Source organism: Salvelinus namaycush, chromosome 32 (assembly GCF_016432855.1).
Source record: "Salvelinus namaycush isolate Seneca chromosome 32, SaNama_1.0, whole genome shotgun sequence".
In the NCBI taxonomy this organism is placed as follows: Eukaryota; Metazoa; Chordata; class Actinopteri; order Salmoniformes; family Salmonidae; genus Salvelinus; species Salvelinus namaycush.
The window spans coordinates 16,906,366-16,929,151 of NC_052338.1; the positions used below are offsets into that span (position 1 = coordinate 16,906,366).

Here is a 22,786-nt window from a genome sequence, read left to right on the forward strand (position 1 = left end):
TAATAAATATAAAAAAGATCATATCTATATACATTTAAGTGGTGTAAAGTATTCCATCCACTCCTGTAAAAGAGGAGTAAATACTAAACCTATAACCATCTTATTCAACACTTGAGTCCCTTTATCATAGCACTCAATCATGAAAATATGTCCTTAAAGAAAAAAAATAACGCTCAGGTCCATCCAAGAAAGAACATGTAATACCTTTGGCTTTCTAAATAGTTTTCAAGTACAACGAGACAATGAGAAACAAGTAATGTATTTGGGCCGTGTATGAGAACACCCCTGATATGTAGAATATGTTAGAAAGCCATGTTTACATCCATAGTAAAAACTGTGGGACAGACAGACAGACAGACAGACAGACAGACAGACAGACAGACAGACAGACAGACAGACAGACAGACAGACAGACAGACAGACAGACAGACAGACAATCAACGCTATCCTCGCATTTAGCCTTGAGTCAAGGCTTTGTAACATGCAAGAGAGGGGGCCACATCCAACCACCCATGAGACAAATGAACAGGCTATGGCACTTATGACAAGCTGTATTGTACACAGTCCAATCGGCAACCATGGTGTACCAACATTCATACAGCAGAAAGGGTTAAAACATTCACTTGGCCGTAGAAATGCACAACGACTTATAATACCTGAAGATTTCAATAAGCAGAAAGACACACTCCTTTTTGTCCATGAAACAGTCTTAGAGTCAGGACACCTATATCTGTACATTCACATGTATGATTGTATTTCCTTTACCTTTTTCTAACAAAAGCTTTTTGGGAAACATGGTATACAGTGAGAGAGCAGAGCACTCACAATCGTCTCCAGGAAAATCCACATAGGCTACCTCTTATTTAGCTGCAGCAGGGAAAATACAATTAAAAGACTCAATCTCAACTATCACATCAATAAAAGTACACATTTCTTGCTGTTTGTGCGATAAATAAAGACAACCTGATGTAGTTCCAAAAGCAGCATTCCAATGAAACCTTTTGATTGGCTGAATCCCTGAATCGATCAATCATAGCTCTCCCTGTGGGGAAAGGGAGCATGGCTCTGCTCCTCTTCCTCGTCCCTCAGTGATGATGCTGTTCCCTGAGCGCCAGGGGAGGACTGCTGTGCTTTGATTGGACAGTTGGCCACCATGTGACTGATGCTCTGGCAAAAATGGCACTTTTTGGGCTGAGGAGGTAGCTGGCATTCTTTGGCATGGTGGTCAGGTCCTCCACAGTTGTAGCATCTAGAACAGAATGGAAGAGGAGAACACACAAATACAATGATTTCAGACAGTTAACACATTCTTCCACCAGAGGGCAGTGTTCTTCCACATATAGTTTCAGATTCCTGAATTTCCTCAGATCTCATCTACACTGAACAAAAATATAAACGCAACATGCAACAATTTCAATGAACTGAGTTCAATGAACTGAGTTACAGTTCATAGAAGGAAATCAGTCAATTGAAATAAATTCATTAGGCCCTAATCTATGGATTTCACATGACTGGGCAGGGGCACAGCCATGGGTGGGCCTGGGAGTGCATAGGCCCACCCACTGGAGAGCCTGGTCCACCCACTGGAGAGCCTGGTCCACCCACTGGAGAGCCAGGTGCACCCACTGGAGAGCCAGGCCCAGCCAATCAGAACGATTTTTTCACCACAAAGGGGCTTTATTACAGACAGAAATACTCCTCAGCACCCCCTTATCAGACAATCCCGCAGTTGAAGAAACTGGATGTCCTGGGCTTGGGTGGTTACTTGTGGTCTGCATTTGTGCCGGGTTGGATGTACTACCAAATTCTCTAAAACAACGTTGGAGGCGGCTTATGGTAGAGAAATTACCATTAAATTATCTGGCAACAGCTCTGTTGGACATTCCTGCAGTTAGCATGCCAATTGCACCCTCCCTCAAAACTTGAGACATCTGTGGCATTATGTTGTGACAAAACAGCAGCCTTTTATTTTCCCCAGCACAAGGTGCACCTGTGTAATGGCCATGTTGTTTAATCAGCTTCTTGATATGCCACACCTGTCCGGTGGATAGATTATGTTGTCAAAGGAGAAAGGACCACTAACAGGGATATAAACACATTTGTGAAAAAAAATTGAGAAACATTCTTTTTGTGCCTCTGGAACATTTCTGGGATCTTTAATTTCAGCTCATGAAAAAATAGGACCAACACTTTACATGTTGCGTTTATATTTTTGTTCAGTATATTATAAGATTAAGTCAATCTTGAGAAAGTATCCGCGTTAATAGAATGACGGCCTCTTATGTATGCATAGTTTATTTACTGCAGGACTGTATGTGTGTGTGCGTGTGTAGGTGTATGCTTGCGTGTGATCATTTTAGGAGGTGTATAGTGCATTAAAACCAATGCCTTAATACATACATGTCACACAATCTTAAATCAGTAGATGTTGAGACTATAATGACAATGGGGGATTTTGTGATTGCATTAACTCCAATGCAGATGAAGCCCTGGAGCATCAGAAGCTTCCCAAGCTTACTACCACTGCCCTCCGTCCTCTGTCCTCTGCCCTTTTCCTCTGAGTACCAACCCCCTACCATACACACATACACAAACACACAGACCCTCTCCTAGGGAGCCGTTGGTTATTGATCAGTGTGGGCACCAGGGTGGGAGAGGAGAGCAGAGGGGGCTCTTTGTTTCAACACTGCACCCTGAGCTCTAACCCCTGACCCCTCTTTCTCTCTGGCTTTGCCTTCCCCCACCTCATTTACACAACACACCCACTGTTGCCATGGCAGCCATGACCTATGACCTCTCTCAGGGCACTTACATCTGGTATCAATTAAATGGATAGGATCCTTTTCCCTTTTCTGCATCCCCTATTCCCTCTTTACTTCTGAATCCCACTGTTATGATTGTGAGTCAGCGAGAGAGACGGAGACAGTGTTAGATACACTCACATCTATGTGGTGTTTGATGTCATAAGAATCAATAGGCACATAGGTGCCGATTCAGACCTAGGAAATGTACGCCTTTTTAACGCACGCCTTCCCTACGCACTTCTCAGTAGTTGGTATTCAGACTTAGCGTATGTAGGTAAGACTTGAATGTAGACTATGGAAAATGCATTCAAAATATAGAAAAGATAGCTATGAAAACATATGCATATTTGTCTCAGTTTCAGAACCCATAGGTAGATTTAAAAACACTCTGATTTTACACATGATTTCTGTTTAGAGAATAATCATGAGTCCTACTTCATGGAAAAATAGAGCCTTTACGCACTAACCCCAAGAAGTTGCTTTTATTCATTCAGAAAGTTGCCACATTCAGATCATTAATGGTAACATTGGAAGTAGTATAGCCTACAATATAATTATAATATGGAGAATAGTATACAATAGTATGATATAATAAATATACCCGCACTGCTTAAGTTCAATGTCAGAATATGCATAGAGAAAAGTACATAAAAAGGGAATAAAGTTATATTTATACGTGTGTAACTCTGTCCTGAATTTCCCCCAAAGACGATAAATAAGTCTGTTTGATGTCAGCATTGTGGCTAAAACGGTAAACTTGCCAACTTTCATAATGATGATACCAGATATTTTCAGTGACTTCAACACCCTCAAACTATTTGTAAACAACCTTGCCAGATAAGCTCGTTGTTAATATTGCAGCGATCTTCATATTTAATACTATAAGCAGAGTGTTACAGTGTTTCCGAATCATGGAATTATTTTGAGTAAGTGGGGATGTTAAGTGATGCATGGTTAGGCTATGCACCATTTAAAGATGTTAATTGAACAATCTCACCTGTCCCCCTTGGAGCGTCGTTTCTGTTGCCCCTTAGGTCTCTTCTCACTGCCCACACACTGTGCTCCCCCTGGCCCCGTCACCGTGACAGACTCTAGGCCTTTAGACGACTTCTTGAAGGTAAACTCCACCGCCTCGCCCTCCTTCAGGCTGCGGTAGCCCTCCATGTGCAGCTTGCTCTGTGTAGGTTGAGAGGTGGAATAGGTGGTTAGAGATCAGGGATAGGAAACTGTTCCAAAGCCAGAAGACCTCTATGTCCAGTTTGCTTTGTATAGGGGAGAGGGAGCATGAGTGCGCTCAGAGGAATGGTTTACAACGGCATGAGAACTGTTCTAGGTGAGGGTAGAGCCGGAGCTTACTCTGTGAGGGAATGGGGAATGAGGGGTCAGGGTTGGAGAAAGGTTCTTAGGTCAGGAAACCGTTGAGAAGATATGAAAACGGTTCTAAGCCTATGAAGGACTGTGGAGAGCAGTTCTGAGGCCAGATAGGGTGCCCTTCCTGTGCCTACACGGTGTGAATGTATTCCCCAGCCTGGTCAAGAAGCAGACACAAAAAGATTTGAAATAATTGTTTGTGCATATAGCTGGTCAGCTTCACATGTTGTCTTCTGAGGTGATTACAGCTAAGAGCTGTTCCTTAATCGGGTTGTGCATGCATACATCAACGTTCTGCATAGGTTTCAATACATCAATGGAAACATCCAGGCCCTCTCTCTCAGGGGCTAACCCCTCAGCCAATCCAGATTCCAGTCCCATTGACATACCTGTTAAAACATCAATGACTACTTACTATACCCCTCCCCCTTCAGAATGTGTGTGTGTGGACAGTGTTACCCCTCCCCCAAGGTAGTCACAGCATTCCAAGCTCCAACCCCCTCCCCTTTCTCTCCACCACCACACACACACCAGCCAATAGACTCTCCAAAAGAACTACATCTGGTCAAGTCCCAGACTGACCACTGCTAAGGATGCTGGGAAATGGGGGGGGGGTAATTCTTGGGATAGCTGGCCAAAGGCACATAAAGAATGGTTTCAAGAACATATGTGTCCATCTTGAGAAAGACATTTCCTTGCCATTGTCACCCTTGATCCAGGGGCTCTGGAAAAGGAAGCTTGAATTTCGTGGCAACTTAGTTCTATCTTCTTCATGTGCTTTGCCAAGCTGCCTGAACAGCGATAGGTATGACACCAATTTGATACCATGAGTGTTCCAAATGAATAAATCTAAAGAGCTCAATGTGAAGAATCATGCCTTGTTCAAGACCTTCCAGAGACACAGAAAGTGCCACTCATCATTATACTATGCTCATAGAATTGTTTTGTTCAAGCCAATCTTAAAATGTTGTGGAGCAGCATTTGATGATGATGGTGAGAGGGCTGTGATGTGGAGGGTCAGTTTATGGCCCTTGCATGCCACCCGTCTTAACTCAGACACCCATCTCTCTTCTGGGGGGTTTGAAGTGATCATCGTGGGAAAGGAATCCAGGTCATGATGGCCTGACAACCTTCAGCATTCCTTCCTCCAGTACCAACCCCCGTCAGGAGCTGAACGGCCCGGAACTATCCCCTGACCTCTCCTCCTTCAATCACCCCCCCACCCCCACCCACGTCTCCCTCTCTCGACTGCTTTCTTGTGAATTAACACAGCTCTCAAGCTCTCCCTTTCTCTCTCCGTTTCTTTCAATCTCATTCTCTCTCACACACAAATACACTCTTATCCACACACTCACACACTCATAATAACCCAACACACACACACTCTTAATCTCCCCCCCACCCCACACACACACAACCTCTCCACCACACACTCTTCATTCACAGATTAGCCAGATCATTCACAGATTAGTACAAGATCACAGCCAGCAGGATTTCCTCTCTGTTACATTGACAACAGCAGTCATTGTCCAGCAGTGCCTACAGGCCCCTATAAGGGCAGAGATGGATTAGGAGCAGGGTAATGTGGGAGTTTGAGATTTTTTTTTATAGGTGAATCACTAATTTTCTTCCTTTCGATTAAGCAATTTACGGTAACATGTAGCAGAGAAATTTGAGGTTAGGACTTTGGTCCCCCCCTGTTTTACAGAGGGCGGAGGACTGGGGGTGGATGGCTGGGGAGGGTGGATGGGTTGGGGCTACGGGCAGAGGGGCTGTGTGGGTGGGAGTCAGGGTATGGCTAGTCTGGGGTGGGTGGGCTGCCACACGAGAGGCCAAGTCCCCTGATGTTTGAAGGCCTTTATAACAGGAAGCAGGGTTGGATGGGGATTGAGAGGAACGAGCCTTGTTATCTCTGTTTAGACTAACCCCTGTCTCTCTGTCTACTCCTTCTAAATGCAATTGCTAATATTAGCACTTTCGGACCAAATCCCTATGTAAATCAATCTCCCTCGTTTAGCATGTTTTAAATGTCATGGCCCAACTCTACCTTGAAGTCCCTCAGACATCTACCTTAACTCAGGAAGGACGGAGGAGAAGGGAAGATTCTCGGCCGTTATGGTACTCAGCCCTGTTGATAATCTCCAGGTTAATTTGATGAAACAACCATGGAATCATTAGGTTGTCCGTTGGGATACTTCGCATTCCATTCCATTTGAAACAACAACTAGATTCCCCCTCCTGTTTGACTAATTACGAAATTTTAGATAACACGTATTCCCCCAGGATTGACTGTCATTCATTATCAGCCTTTGAAACGTTTTGGGAAAACAAAAACAAAAATCAATATTTTGTTTTATATTGAACCCGTTCTTTGTTATTTCGAAACCAATATTCTCATTGTCATTTTCTAGTGGGTTTATTGAAATACCAAATGCAAACAATCTATTATTATGAAAAAGTACGATTTTTGTCTGTAAGTGTTTCATTCATTAGCTAGTTTTAGGGCAATATGATAATCAATGTCCCTAAAGGCTACCATAACCTTGCAACACCTAATCAGAAACCTAATCAGATTCAACAACTGATTGATTAAACCAAGCACCTTTGTTCTTGACTGTCTTATATCTTCCTTTAGAGAAGTTATTTCACATGATGTCGTTTCTTGACAGCAACATTAAGCTTCTTATTTCACACTGATTTCAGCTGCCATCATGCAGGCTAGAAAGATGATGGGCCTCGATTCCAGTTGTGAAATATCATCTGAACATAGGATCAACAACATCTGGTTTTAGTTTTTTAAACTACTTGACTTTATTTATCATGCTGGTTTTGATTTGGTAATATTAGCTACATAATAAGTTAGAACTGAGTAATAAACTAATGTAGGCCTAATAAGAGTTTTTTAGTCTGTAAAAATAACATTATTAACCACATGCACTGCTGAAAAATAGGCCTACCTATTTTAGTAAAGGCTCAAACTAGAATCAGCTGACTATTTCAAGATAATGTTGTCAAATGTCTAAAAGAAATTAAAAGCCCTATTGCCTCTTGCCCAACATATAAGCTATGAAAACAAGTAAACTATGAATTCGTTTTGAATGAGTGCAGGAAAGTGATTTTTCAAGCACTATAAACAATGATAGATAGGCCTATATATTTGCATGATCGATCAATCTCTAATCATAAATTAAAATGCTGAAAATGCTAAATCACGGAGGGAAACGAATAATGACCTACCTTAACGAAAACCTCACAAAAGTGGGATATTTACATTGTTGATAAGTTTAAGACATACACTTGCACAAAAACGCGACAAGGGGGCATTCGGACCTGGTTCGAGCTCAACACCACATTCTTCGAGTCCCAGACCCACAATGGAGCTCACCTGATGAACGAATACATCGACAGTCTCCTCGAGCGGTGTCCCATCTCTGTTGGTCATAGACAGGAACCCGAAACCCATCCGGACGTTGAACCATTTACACACGCCGCTGCCACGAGACGAACCCAGATCGTCCTCCGAGCCAGTGGCTTCCTCCTCTTCGTTTTTTGCACAGCCCCCTTTCGAGAGAAAAATAATGTCACTCAGTCAGTTTAAAAAATATAGATGTTCGAAATATGGCATATCTTGTCAACAATCCTGGCAGGAAAACGAGTAGGGCCGACTCTTACACTGCTGTTTTTCAGAATCAGTTCTTTGGTTCGACTTGAAGAAGGCATTTAATGGGTTGCGAAATGGGATAGAGCTAGAGAGCAGCGCAGCAAGCTAGGAACACATGGGTGTAAACACTGGCTGATATTCGAAACAATGTCGATATATTATCCATACGATATACACTTTTTTATTTTGAAAAGCTGGAATATTAGACGGTCTCTTTTTCAAGTTGTTTCGAAATGGAAACGTATACGCTAATAGTGATAATAGTAATATACCTAATAATTATTATACATAACAAGACGACAATAATTATGCATTATTATAAATAAATAATATATAATTATAAATAATGATATGCGTAATAAATATAGGTTAATCGAAATAATCTCATCAAAATGTATCAATTGAATAAATATAAACTTTTTAAACTGATCAATCATTATAATAATACAGATTGTAACTTGTTGATTTACACGGTACAGACCTAAATGATTCCCAAGCACGTAAGGGATCCTTGACTCTGATAATGTAGCCTAAATAAAAGTTCCATCCCCATTTTCATCCCATGAAGAGCCACGAGAACCGAGAACACAATATCTTTGAATATTTGAAGAAAAAAATATAGAAAATATTCATCTTGAATATTCAGTTACCAATGAAAAGTATAAAGCCAAAGGCATCACCTATAGTCATAATTTATCCCAAAACTTCAACGCAAGCACTGAAAAACATTCTTCCGTGGAAAGAGATAGTAGGTTTCAAATCGAAAAACAAATAATTACAACAACATTCTCAGGCAATAGTGTTTCGGAGAATGTTCCTAATTTGAACACTGATGACAGATCTACCTGTAAACTGCTGTTCGGAATAAGAGCCCATCCCTTTCCCGGGTATATTTTAATCCAGGTTTACCGTGTCCTCCTCTCCCAAATCCCCCTGCCCTGTCCACCTCCAACCCTTCTCCACTCTACACAACAACACTTTCCCGCATACGGTTTAACAAAGACGCAGAAGAGGAACGGGTCAGCAGTGGAGACAAACAAAGAGGGTTGGAGATACTTTCGCCCTGACAACCAGTGGTGTAAAACGGCTGGGAAGCATTTCTCAAAAGAATCCCCAAATCTGAAAGACAATGCAATGAAACCCAACCCACCCTCTTTTTGTCTCTTCTCATATAGAGATCTTTCCATCGAATCCCCCCCAAAGATCTTCAAAGAACCTTTGGAACCATTAGAACAATTGCCTGTACCTTCTGCCATGGTTTGGGGGGTTCCTGGGTCTCCTACAACTCCAGAAGAATCAGGCAATAAACGCTGGTTGTATCGTCAACAAGCCCGTTTTTCAGTAATCCCTCTTTGAAAAATATTGTATTTTCTTTCTCCTGGTCTCTTGTACAATACGGAGAGCGAGCCCCCTCTAACTCTCCTATACCTCTAATATCAACCCCCACCTTTTCGGTCCAGCCCACCATGTGATGCTCAATTGCGATCTTCTGGCTGATAAATTAGACATTCCACCGTGATAGGGCCCAAATTCGCAGAGCGACCAATCAGCGGCAAGGACCACCTAGCTGTTAGCAGCGGGGCCTTGAGCGACCCCCACTCTTTTCCAGGACAGGAGAGAGCCACAACCCCCACACCGCCTGGAGCATTTGAATATGCGGATAGTCAGTCACTCAGGTGGATGGCTTCACGGAAACCATTCAAATTTAACCTTGCTCTTGCACATTCCACACCATCATGTTTGAAGTTAAAACGAAGGACATCTAAATCCAGAAGCATAAATCAACCTATAGCTGTGTTCTGTTTAAGTTTGTTGCATTCACACAAAACACACTACAAACATCACATTAAAATACATATATAAACCAAACAGAATATAGGTCGATATCAGAAAAATACATTCAGCAAGGGGCAGGAAAAAAAACATGAACATTTAAAGTAGATGATCTTACAAAAATATCCAGGATATGACTACATGCATTCACCTTTGTTATTTCGTTTGAAACAATTTGAGCTAAGATATTTTGCTACTGTCATACATGTTTAGGACTACTATCGACCACACGCTGTAAACAAATAAATAAACAAACGCCTATCTCTTGAGATATTCGTTCCACACAACCCTCCGGTGAAGGATGCTCTTATCATTTACCATGTTTGCTATTGTGTCCTAGCTTGGGGCTGCACGGTCTGTGAAAGGTCTTTTAATTGACTGATTTCCCTCAGAATCGCTGACGGATGCAGATAATGAATGTGAACGTAAACAGAGGGATTGTGTTGCCTTGTGTGAGAGGAGGGCCTATCTTTATAGGCTACACTTATAGGCTATATGTAAAACTTGTCGGTCCCTGCACCGATTTGACACATATTGACACAGCTATTTATGGCCTCTGAAACCCAATGGTTCCGCGACGATGAGTCACCTTTACCGGATCTGCTCTCTAACTCAGCCATCTATGCTTTTCAATGGGAACTGTCATGACATTGACAGTGCAGGGGTCATCCGGCTTTCCTTACAGCACTGACTATACAGCATTAACTCAATAGGCTACAAGACTTCATTTGATACAAGGGAACCTCATCACCTGCACCCTCCTCCTGCCTTACCCTTCTTCTTTACATGTGGGCCAACGAGACCACGTGTGACAGTCATTTTGGGATGGACATAGGATCCTCCATCTTACCAAACCATGAATCATCCTAGAGCATGACCCACCGAACAGATATGTAGAGAGAGCGAGAGAGAGAGCGAGAAAGAGAGATATGGGGAGAGAGAAAGAGTGATAGAGAGAGAGGGAGAAGAAGAAAGAGGGAGAGTGGCAGATGGAGGGATCCAGGGACAGCGAGAAAGAGAGAAAGAGAGATGAAGAGAGAGAGGGGTTAGCTAATTAAAGCTAAATGACTGGTTTCATTCATATTCTCCTCTAATAATCCTCTGTCTCTCAGGCCTGCTGCTACACTGCAGGCTTCTCTGGGTCACCATGGAGACGAAGGGCCCTGGATCTGTCTGTCAGAGAACAAAGAAGGCTGGCCTTAAGGTGACCCGTGTCATACACTGGGGCTTAGTAATTACAATGCCTGGACACGTGCTCACTGGTCACACACACTGCAACCCCCCACCCAACTGCCACACACACACACATGCTAGCAAACACACAAATGCATACACCCACACCACCAGATGTTATGTAATAGTGACTGAAAGGGCTGGGGGGTCTATGTGTTGACCATAATTCCTCTAACAGCAGGCAAGATATCTGTAAGATGATCTACAACCAGGCTACAAGAGTATATTGTGTTTATCTTTTGACGAGGGTTCATTCATTTATTGTGTGTATGTTGTGTGGGGCATGAGGTGTACTGATCCATGTTTTCATATCAAGAACTGTTTGAGTAGTTCACCTGAGAAACACACATGTTAGGGGCCTTGTGGTTGGTTGAAGGAGAAAACATCCCAGTGGCTCCATATGATTTCAGCTGTCAGCTCCCCTCTCACCTTCCTCCCCCAGGGGACAGAGCACTGATCAATAAGCTGATCCATCTATACCTGATCCATATATCATACTATGATGCTCTGTCAGATAGTCTTCCCTCCCACAAAAAAAACGAACATTTTGTTAGAAAAGATTGTGTCTTTTACATCTACTTTTTTCAATTACTGTGGTAAATTTTTCAGATGCACGTGGTCATAACTGATAACACTTTTTTTTGTGAAATACCATGAGAACATTTTCTTTAGTCACCAATGCATCAAATAATGACAGGCTCACTGTTTAGTTATTTGAACTCATGTAATCTAATATCAAAAAATGCATGATACAATTTTCAAAACTGATATTTTTGAAATGCTGAATAGAAGGTATTTAGCTATGTACCAGTATGTACCATTTTACAGCATTAAAAAAAAAATATTTGTATCCAATGTAAAGTTTGGAGCATGTTGAGAAAAATGTCAGTCTTACCGTTTCAGTAATCTTCCTGTAAACAGCACATACATATAATAAATCATAAGATATAGTACTGTACTGTAAAGCAGAAGCCTACAGTAAAAAGGTATTGGGATAGCCTGTTATGCCAGTTCTGCCCCTTGCAACATTGCACAAGATCAACTTTTCTATGTGACCTGTTACTGTAACTGCTACAGTATCACCTCTCTCTCTCTGCTTGACAAAATCATCAGCTTAGAGTGTATCAATGAAACTCAGATAATGAGTGGAATATACTGTAATTTACAACCCAAGTATTTCAGCAGTGCATTGTACATTACTGCACCATAATTTCAAATAGAAGCACATAGGGAAATGTGTAAAGAGGTACTCTATTATATTGAAGCACACTGGCTGATGGAGTATGATAATGATGTAGTATTTACCACATCCATATATGATTTGGTTTTACCTTCCAACCTAAATTTATGTCAATTGATACATTTATGATGTAAAAATATAGCATTTTACAATGTTTGGAAGGTCTCCAAATGTATAGTAAACCAGGCACTATACAGTTTTGGTTCAGTAGTTCTCAGTTTTGAACAGTATGATTACCCGTATTTAACAATGAATAAAATGTAGCTAGAGTGTTTGATTGGTTAATGTGTTGAAGTCAGTAACATGGAATAAGACTATTGGGACTGTTGAGAGATCTTAAGGTAAGACAGTCCATCTCCAAGCCATCTGCTGAGGGAACCAATACATCAAACTACTGTGACACTGTCTGTTGGTTTTGCTGATTATCTGCCAATAGGGGTTGAGCAACAACGGTCCTAAAAACAGTTCATTTTCACATAAGAATTTCAGATATTCTACAGTCGTGTGTTTGAGTGTGTATGTGTGAGTGTCAGAGCAGATAACATTTCTAGCTCACATTTGACGATAAACGTTCAAATATAATTTTTGTTCTCTGTTTTATTGTCTCATATACCGGATAGGTGCAGTGAAACGTGTTGTTTTACGAGGTCAGTAGTACGGCGCCCCTTGTGATATTTAGGATTAAGTGCATTGCTCAAGGGCATATCGACAGACTTTACACCTTTCCGGCCTGGGTATTCGAACCAGCGACTTTTTGATAACTTATCGCTAGACAATTTCAGCACCTTGGACAGCTCTTATCGTTAAAGCGAACGCCCTAAAACGAACCGTTAATGATTTTTGGAAAGTTCTATCTTGCGCGTCCACGAAGACTAGGCCTAGTATTCAGAAGAAGCATTCATTTATCAAGACACAACGTTGTATTTTTTTCATATCAAGTCAATTCCAGAGCTATAACACGAGATTGATGGTTTACTTCAAGGTTTCTCGAGCTATATCGTTATTCGATAACGAAAAGTGTCCATGTTAAATTGTTCTCACAATTCAAACTCGTTTTAATGATACACGGAGTCCCCCTAGTGGTGACGGATGTATATGCATGCACACAGTGAGAGATGACATCTTTCTCCATCATCACTAAAGACCACTGAACTTGTCTGTCACTTTCATTAATACCGTATGCCTCGGATGCTCACCAGTCATATTTCTCACATCAAGATTACTGTTAAACAATGTCTCTCTCATCCCACTAGATGTCACTCTAGTTCTGTTACAATTTTGCGGGGGCCTATACTGGATCGAGGCTTGTTTGAATGAAATAGATGGAGAGTTTATATTTTCGTGCATGAAACCTAAAGACAAACTCATATACAAATCATAATGAAGACAATATCAACAGAATAACATAATGAAACAAATCTGGTTAGCTATATATGCTAATGATCTTTGAATGATGGGTAAAATAAGAAGCCTTTAAAAAAGAAAACAAAAAGGAAAAATAAGAAGCCTTAGCCTATAAAAAGCAACACAAGCACAGTCAGGTTCCCTCCATAACAGAAAAGCCTGACTGATTATTATGGAGAGAGGCGAGCTGTGCCAGTGGGCTCGATCCGGGGAGAAGATCCTAGCCGTGGGTGTCCACTCCACTCCGGTTCCCAGTGCCCGCTGCGACCCTAATCCCACCGTGTGAGTGGGTATCTGCCTCCCAGTAGCTAATCCTGCCAGGCCTTCTAGCTCGTCCAAAATGATGTGGTGGGTGGCATCATCTTTCATCTCAACCATCAACTTCAAAGCTTCCACATATTTAAATGTTTTTGACATCCTCAGCCCACGGATGCTTCGTGGAATTGGAAATATCCTGTGTGAAATGCAATAAAGATCAAGACGAAGTATTTCAAAGATTTACGATTCTGAGTTGTTTGCTTCTATCTTTATTGGTATGGAACAAAATAAATCATAAAAGTGCTCAAGGTGCCACACAAGAGCCCTTAGCCCTCTGTTATTTTATCTTTGTCATTGCTTTCACTCTCCACTACCATAAACTGACAAACTGTGTTCCACAGCCTGTAGCCATAGGCTATTTCATATAGCCAAAATCATACAAATGTAATCTCTTTTGTTCAATAAATAATAGACGTCAATGTGTCCATATTGTAACATATAGCCAACATAGCCTATAGTGTGAACAGCCAAATGATCCGTGAGAGAACGGATTTTCAAATAGGAGGATAGCAAGAGAATGCAACGTAGCCTACTTCTACCCATAAATACTGAGTTAAAGTAACCATATACAGAGCAAACAAAGGCAAAAGCAATAATAGGCTACCCATTTGTTCCACGCGCGCTCTATTTTCCTCTCAGAACAGTGCGCGGGGTTAATCCATAGACAATAAAACCAGGGTTAATCCCACCCACTCTGCTCACCCCCGCAGCCTGGTGCTCAGCCACCCCCTCCTGCTGAGTTTCGTGAGAAAACGATCAATTTAAAAACCGTCTGCCTAAAACCGAACGTCGACCAAGTCTACCGTTCTGGAGATGTGATGGATTATAACGGGTTGTTCCCGGAGAAGCAGGTTTAAATGCATAATCAAGGGAGACAAGAGACGGGATAAACAAGGGGTAACGTTAGCAGGCGAGCGAGAGCAATTGCCGAAGACAAAGGTAACTGTGCTACGAACTATGTGATGAATTAACAGTCGAGAAGAACAGTTGGGAGTGTGCAGGAGGCAGAGTTTGAAAAAAGCTCCAGAGATTGTCTTTTGAAATATGAACAGAGCGACATGCTTTTTTTGTCTCCATCTCTTTCATTGGAATCCACAGATGAGCTCTCGGTGTTCGGGAAACATAACAACCCTAACATGACGATGCCCTGAAATGGTAATGACAGTCAGTCATTATGAGAAGCTAAACTGTAACCGTTAGAGGCATATATGCTCTTCATGGATATACAGGGAGAAAGGAGAGATTCGTTTAAAAACACATTATCAGAAAAAATGATGGTTTGAGAGGCTATAGTTTAGATGTTTGAAGGGACATGTATTCGATTATTTTTGTTCAAGTCGAAAATCGAACTCTAGCCACGAACGTTGGCACTGAAATCTATAACGAAACGCACAAGCCACTGCAGAGATTGAGTGGCTTTTCCCACATTCTTTCCCACATTTTTTTCTTGCTAAGTGTGTATACTTGAAGACTATAGGCTACATGTTGATGAAAGAGACTGACATAGATCTACTTATGATATAGATTCAACGAAAGCACATAGCGGTCTATAGGCTACTTTCAGCACCTCGGACAGCGACCAAAATGACACGGCTGCGCAAGAAAGCTCTCATTGCACTTTTCTTATTCACTCTCTTCATCTTCGGGACCATGATGGGCCTCAGAACACTGAAACCCAGCGATGGCTTCTCAGACCTTGCCCCGGGGATGGGAGAGTTTGTGAGGGAAAGAGGAGGCGACCATCGACAGCCAGTCTCAAACGACATGGTAGTTTCCCCTGGTCAGTCCCATCTAGCCAGCGACACCAAAGTCGTCTTCACAAAATCCGACCGTGACTACAGTATATTCTACGACGTACAAATATTCTATTACCTGTGGTATGGCACCCCACAGATGGACGGTAAATATATTCACTGGGACCATGTTCTAGTGCCGCACTGGGACCCTAAGATCGCCCCCAGCCACTCCAAAGGAAGACATACTCCTCCAGAGGACATAGCGTCGAGTTTCTTCCCGGAGCTAGGACCATACAGTTCTAGAGACCCCTCCGTGCTGGAGTCACATATGTCGCAAATTGAAGCGGCTGCAGCAGGTGAGGGATTTTGGCACCACTAACCCCCCAAACTTAAATATTACCATCAAAGGTGTCCTGAACATGATACTGTACCTCTCAAATATTGAAGTATTAAAGTAGCTTCACTTAAACTCCTCCATTCATCTGCACCAATTTTATGAAGGGTTGTTATAGGCCTATCCTTATGTCAATATTTATACCAGAGACGTCACTAACTGTTTCCGCCTCAGGTGTACTGGTTCTGTCCTGGTATCCGCCTGGCATTGCAGACAACCATGGCGAGCCATGTGAAGACCTGGTGCCTGCTGTCATGGATGCTGCCCACAGACACAGCATCAAGGTAACTGGTGAGAGAACCGGTATGTTTTTACAATTCTGGTGCTTTACTGAATTCATAAATGTCTGGCTGCAGGGTTGGGGTCGATTCCATTCCAATTCAGTCAGTTGGCTTCCGGATTGGACTGAATTGAAATGGAATTTACCCCAACCCTGGCTGGCTGGCTGGCAGTGATGATTGGTTGGTAGGTGCTTCCAGGTTTATGTTGTTCACTCAGATTGTGTAACAGTCTGTCACAAGAGACTATGTTAACTCCGACCTTTGTTGTAGTAGTCTAAGTGAGTATCAGTCATGGCCTTTGAGCCTAGATAAATACATATAAATATTCCTGTTACCAAAACTGAGTGAGCAGCCACAGTGTACGTCATAACTTCACTGTGTTCACTCGAAGACAGACGCAATGCATTTCATTTTTAGAGGGTGAAGTGTGTGATTTTGGAATGTATTTTCTATGTATAAAACCATCTGTTCTAGCCCACTTTCTTCCTCCATCTTGTATATTATTGATGTAGTCAGAGAAAACACATTTCTTCAACAACCTCACAAGTCTTTGGGTGCTTCACAAGGTCCTCTGAAGGCAGACAAAACATTTTTTCAGGATTTTTAAACCGAGGGAAGACAGTTTCCATTTGACTTGGAAGAGTGACTCAGGGTACACGGTTCAAGCCCCTCTTATACTGCTTGACTTTCAGTCTATTGAAGCCATTATAGATGTTCTGTACATTCATGCACGCACCCAGACAAGGACACACTCACACGAACAGCATTGGCATAACTGGGGCTGACCATGCAGCCTGAGGCCTGTGTGCATGGCACGAGAGGGTCTCGCTCGCGCGCACACACACACACACACACACACACACACACACACACACACACACACACACACACACACACACACACACACACACACACACACACACACACACACACACACACACACACACACACACACACACACACAGTTTATACAGCTGAGTAAAGGGACTCGTTGAACAGCACATCAGCTCACCTTGCCACTCTGCCTCTGATTTCAAAACCAGCCACGACACAAACTGACACCCCAGCTTGGTCGCTGCTGTGTCAAACACAGTGTTGCCATGGAAACTGTTTATGAAGACCTTGCAGCCTCTTAAAAAAAAGAGAGCCAGCGAGAGGGAGTGGGTGTTCTTTCCTTTCTATCTAGCACGCCACGCTCCGTCATTCATGGCTCGACTGTTCTATCAACAGTTGACGGTGAGGTGAAGTAGACCTTTTGCTATACAGCAGCTGAGGTAAACATCCTAGTTGTCAGGCAGTTTAAGACTGGTCCCATATCTGTTTGTGCTGTCTCGACAATGACAGTAGGTGTTGGCTATACAGCACAAAGAGATCTGGGATCAGGCTAGTCTAATCCTGGGGTGAGAGAGGGCAGCTGCCACAGTCCTATTCATGTAATTTGGATCATACACAGTCATCTGTGTCACAGCAATCACAGCCATCTAAATGCTGAGAGACTCCCTGTTGATCCTTCAAGGTGTGGTGTGTGAAATCTGGATCAGATCCAGCTCTCCCTTAAAAAAATTGTTTTTAAACCTCAAGGGATTTCATCCTGGTTTGATGTTTATATGTATGCTGTAAGGCCCTGGTATGGTTCATTGAAGGGTTGGCAGGTATTATCTCTCAGTTGCAGCAAAGACACAGAGTCACAGAGAGAAAAAGGCCTTAGGTAATACTTTAAAGTAGAGAGTATTATTGCCTTAATAATCAGGATACTGCTCTCTACTTTATCTCCAGCAGATAAAGTTCACTGCCAGGACACTGGAAGGAATACAACTCCAAAATCCCTTTTATTTTCTTAAAAGAGGATGGAGGATCACTTGAGATCAAAGAGAGGGTGAGGTCCTGAGTTTGGATAATGGGTATGATCGCTGGGAGCTAGGAGTGTCTGCTTCAGTGGTCCGCTCTTCCTCATCCTCCTCCTCTTCCTCGCTGCAGTCTCTTTCAATTTTCAAGAAACTAAAACTCAGTCCACATCCTGCTCCTCTCTCTAAAGTTAGCTCATGTCCTGTGCCATTCTATTGCCTTCTATCTTTACACTTGAGACACGCTCTCTCTCTCGCACGCGCACATGCACACACACACACACATCATTCTGTTTGATTGCTGATGTTACCTGGACCAATCCCTATGGGGCCCCAGAGTCAGAGAAGGAGGATTTATTTAAAGATGATCCACCAGCTAAGCGATCTCTAATTGGCTGATCCCAGCCCTCTGATTGGCTGATCCCAGCCCGGAGGCCTCTGACACACACCGTTCGCTTGGTCCCCAAAATAACTGTAATTCTGGATGGACACTGGGATGCATGAAATTTGAGTACCCACATATTGATTCTCTGAGCCTCAGGAAAAGGTTATACTATTTAAGGATGGATAAGCTAGTTGGAGGATACATGACGAAGCACATTGGTTTTAACAATAATGAAGCATTTCTGAAATCCATTTCCATTGTCCTCTAAGAGTTGCTGAATATTTCCCTCTGTTCATGTACCTTTGGATTATTTTACTATGCCAGTGATTTGAACAGTCAAACTCACAGATGGTGCTCACCACTCACCACACCTTACCAATTGAATTCTGAAGGCATTGCCATACTGCTTTTTAATACCACAATGAAATGGCAATGTGCTGATATACTACTGAATATTACTTCTTCCTTTACAGAACCGTGTTTACATTCAAGTGGTATAATAATGCTTCAAAGACCTTGAAAATGTGTATTGCAGAGAGTATTGTCCTCTTTATTAAGGGTTTATAATGATCCATATGCCTACTCTGTTCACACAGGTGGCGTTCCACATCCAGCCGTACAAGGGTCGGACCGACCTCAGCATGCATGATAACATCAAATACATAATTGACAAGTAGGTTGATCAGTGGAAACTGTCCTATACATCCACATCTCCTCTTTCTCTCTCTCTCGCTCTCTAGATCATTGACAAGTAGATTGGCCTTCGACTGTTCTGTACATCTGCGTCCTCTAGCCAGCCACTCCACTTCTCATCTAATCTCCTTTCCTTTCTCCACTTCACTCTTTCTATCTCCATTCTCACTTCCCCCACTTCTCTCTCTCGCTCTCCCCACTTCTCTCTGGCTCTCCCCACATCTCTTCCTTTCGCTCTCTCTGCCTCTCTTTCTCCTCTCAACATCGCACTCATACAGATGAAGATTTTCTTATCACTTACTTTAAGCCAAAGGTCAGAGCTCTGCTTTCCATGTTAATGTCCAGTGACTTTGGAGGTCTAGGGATCTGGAGAAATCTGAGTCCTCTTCAGGTCTGAAGGAGGTAGAGAGAATGAAACTGCAAGTAGCCTTTGTCCTGATTGGATTACTTTCACTTTCATTATTAGAGTATTCATCTGAGGGCTTTAGACAATTGATAGTGCCACTAAAAGATTTGTACCTGTGGAAAAATGTATGAAAAGAGCTTGGCTATGGAACAGACCAGCAGTAGCCTGCAGGTCCCACATCTCTTTGTGCCGTCTTGCCAACTCCAATGGTCATTGTCATGCCAAACATATTCATAACAACGACTATAGTAGAGGACAAACATAAAGGGCAGAAAACAAATATGTGATTGTTTATCTAATGAGGCATGATAGTGATCCACCTAAACATTGTCCAAACATTGAGACACCCTCTGCGGTTGGGCGGTAGGGTTGGTGTATCGCTGTCAAGCTTACTGAACAGTGATGATCGTGATTGAGGACAAGCCTAGTACACCTTGTTTCCAGGGAGAGATGTTTCTGCCAACTTCTGCACAACCAACTGTGCTATCCATCTGCCTGAAAAGAAACCACAGAGAGAATGAGAAGGGAGGGGATGCATTTCTATCATCTGATCTCTCCATCTACAATGTTCACACACTCCAAACTTGCTCTTGAAAATAAGAGCACCATTCCACATAATAGCATTTTCTGTAGACATCTGACACTTCACCCAATTGAGAACACTTCTGTTGGCAGAACCTGCTGTTTTGTAACAAGTGTATATATCCTACTGTTCAAAAGTTTGGGGTCACTTAGAAATGTCCTTGTTTTTGAAAGAAAAGCACATTTTTTGTCAATTATAATAACATCAAATTGATCAGAAATACAGTGTAGACATTGTTAATGTTGATTTTTAATGGAATATCTACAGTTGAAGTCGGAAGTTTACATACACCTTAGCCAAATACATTTAAACTCAGTTTTTCACAATTCCTGACATTTAATCCAAGTAGAAATTCTCTGTTTTAGGTCAGTTAGGATCACAACTTTATTTTAAGAATGTGAAATGTCAGAATAATAGTAGAGAGAATTATTTATTTCAGTTTTTATTTCTTTCATCACATTCCCAGTGGGTCAGAAGTTTACATACACTCAATTAGTATTTGGTACCATTGCCTTTAAATAGTTTAACTTGGGTCAAACGTTTCGGGTGATCTTCCACAAGCTTCCCACAATAAGTTTGGTGAATTTTGTCCCATTCCTCCTGACAGAGCTTGTGTAACTGGGTGAGGTTTGTAGACCTGCTTGCTCATGCGCGCCTTTTTAGTTCTGCCCACAAATGTTCTATGTGATTGAGGTCAGGGCTTTGTGATGGCCACTCCAATACCTTGACTTTGTTGTTCTTAAGCCATTTTGCCACAATTTTGGAAGTATGCTTGGGGTCATTGTCCATTTGGAAGACGCATTTGCAATCGAACCCACAAATGCTGATGCTCCAGATACTCAACTAGTCTTAAGAAGGCCAGTTGTATTGCTTCTTTAATCAGCCCAACAGTTTTCCGCTGTGCTAACATAATTGCAAACGGGGTTTCTAATGATCAATTAGCTTTTAAAATTATAAACTGGATTAGCTAACACAACGTGCCATTGAAACACAGGAGTGATGGTTGCTGATAATGGGCCTCTGTACGCCTATGTAGATATTCCATTAAAAATCAGCCGTTTCCAGCTACAGTAGTCATTTACAACATTAACAATGTCTACACTGTATTTCTGATCAATTTCATGTTATTTTAATGGACAGAAAATGTGCTTTTCTTTCAAAAACAAGGACATTTCTAAGTGACCCCAAACTTTTGAACTGTAGTGTGTGTGTAATATAAACATATATACTGTATATATATATTTAAATTAAATCATCTCTGACTGTGGTGGGTGCTACACATTGGAGGATTGGCTATCTATGCTCATGATATGTTTATCTTCTTGCATGTTCACTTCTCTATAAAAAGAAGCGTGATTTGCATGTATACTGCAATTCAGATTCTAGCTGCATATGTCAACATGAACTAAACTAAACTAAATCTTTACCTCATAGGTACGGGAACCACGGCGCCTTCTACCGCTTCAGGTTGACCACGGGGCGGATCCTTCCTCTGTTCTATGTCTACGACTCCTACCTGACCCCGCCTGAAGCCTGGGCCGACCTGCTCCACCCCGCCGGCACCCACACCCTCCGCGGCACGCCCTACGACGGTGTCTTCCTCGCCCTGGTCGTAGAGGAACGCCACAAACACGAAATCCTGGCCGGTGGCTTCGACGGCATGTATACGTACTTCGCCTCCAACGGCTTCTCCTTTGGCTCCTCTCACCAGAACTGGAAGGCGGTCAAGGCCTTCTGTGACGGTAACAACCTGCTGTTTGTACCCAGCGCCGGGCCGGGATACGTCGACACCGCAGTGAGGCCATGGAACAACCACAACACGAGGAACAGGGTCAACGGACGCTATTACGAGACTAGCCTGCAGGCGGCGTTGTCCGTGCGGCCGGAGATCGTGACCATCACGTCATTCAACGAGTGGCACGAGGGGACACAGATTGAGAAGGCGGTGCCTAGGAAGACGGTGTCGCGGCTGTATCTCGACTACCAGCCCCGCCGGTCAGATCTGTACCTGGAACTCACCAGGAAGTGGGCCGAACACTTCAACAAGGAGAAAGACAAGTGGCTCATGTAGTGGACAGGACTCCTGACTGGACTGGGTTCGATGGGAATAATGCCTTTTGGGTGTGACTGGAGCAAGTAAAAATGAGGACCTTTTCACACAACTGAGCCAGACCGAACCAAACCAAGCTGCATTGAGCTGGCCTGGTTAGTGGTTACACGTCCTCTATAGTTGCTGGAACCATGTTGAAAATAAAAATGTGGAAAGAAAATAGCACAGCCATCACAGTTTGATTTGGGTCAGCATGATAGTTTGAAAAGGGTAGGAGTGGCCTCACTACTGGGTATTCTGGGTCGATATGAATATACACTCCTCTATGGATTTATTTAGACAGTGAAGCTAAAACTTGCAAATTTGGCCCTATTCTCCAGCATTTTGAATTTGAGATAAAATATTTAATATTAGGCGATAGTACAGAATGTCACCTTTTATTTGAGGGTATTTTCATACATATGTTTTACTGTTTAGAAATGAAATACCTTAATGTATCTAGTCCCCCCATTTGAATACCTTATTTTTTCATAAGTATTTGGACAAATTC

At 42.4% G+C, this 22,786-nt stretch overlaps 2 protein-coding genes across 2 annotated transcripts; one reads left to right on the forward strand and one right to left on the reverse strand.

Annotated features, from left to right (window-relative positions):
• Window positions 1–1,026: 1,026 nt before the first annotated feature.
• Window positions 1,027–9,092, reverse strand: LOC120027035 (protein lin-28 homolog A-like). The gene is made up of 4 exons (XM_038971880.1): window positions 9,083–9,092; window positions 7,561–7,736; window positions 3,802–3,980; window positions 1,027–1,249 (listed from the first exon to the last, which is right to left on the reverse strand). Exons 1-4 carry the CDS (start codon window positions 9,090–9,092, stop codon window positions 1,027–1,029), a joined length of 588 nt encoding a protein of 195 aa, XP_038827808.1.
• A 6,356-nt stretch (window positions 9,093–15,448) lies between these two features.
• On the forward strand, window positions 15,449–22,257 carry LOC120026919 (glycoprotein endo-alpha-1,2-mannosidase-like protein). The gene is made up of 4 exons (XM_038971670.1): window positions 15,449–15,956; window positions 16,169–16,278; window positions 19,101–19,177; window positions 21,621–22,257. Exons 1-4 carry the CDS (start codon window positions 15,449–15,451, stop codon window positions 22,255–22,257), a joined length of 1,332 nt encoding a protein of 443 aa, XP_038827598.1.
• The last annotated feature ends 529 nt before the right edge of the window (window positions 22,258–22,786 follow it).

Bases quoted from the DNA above. Each gene is read 5' to 3' on its own strand.
- LOC120027035 (XM_038971880.1), bottom strand. The intron at 3,981-7,560 runs GTGAGCTCCATT...CAACCTACACAG, and splicing joins TCGATGTATTCGTTCATCAG to AGCAAGCTGCACATGGAGGG. The intron at 1,250-3,801 runs GTGAGATTGTTC...ATTCTGTTCTAG, and splicing joins CGACGCTCCAAGGGGGACAG to ATGCTACAACTGTGGAGGAC.
- LOC120026919 (XM_038971670.1), top strand. From the start codon at position 15,449: ATGACACGGCTGCGCAAGAAAGCTCTCATTGCACTTTTCTTATTCACT. The intron at 15,957-16,168 runs GTGAGGGATTTT...TTTCCGCCTCAG, and splicing joins AATTGAAGCGGCTGCAGCAG to GTGTACTGGTTCTGTCCTGG. The intron at 19,178-21,620 runs GTAGGTTGATCA...TTTACCTCATAG, and splicing joins ATCAAATACATAATTGACAA to GTACGGGAACCACGGCGCCT.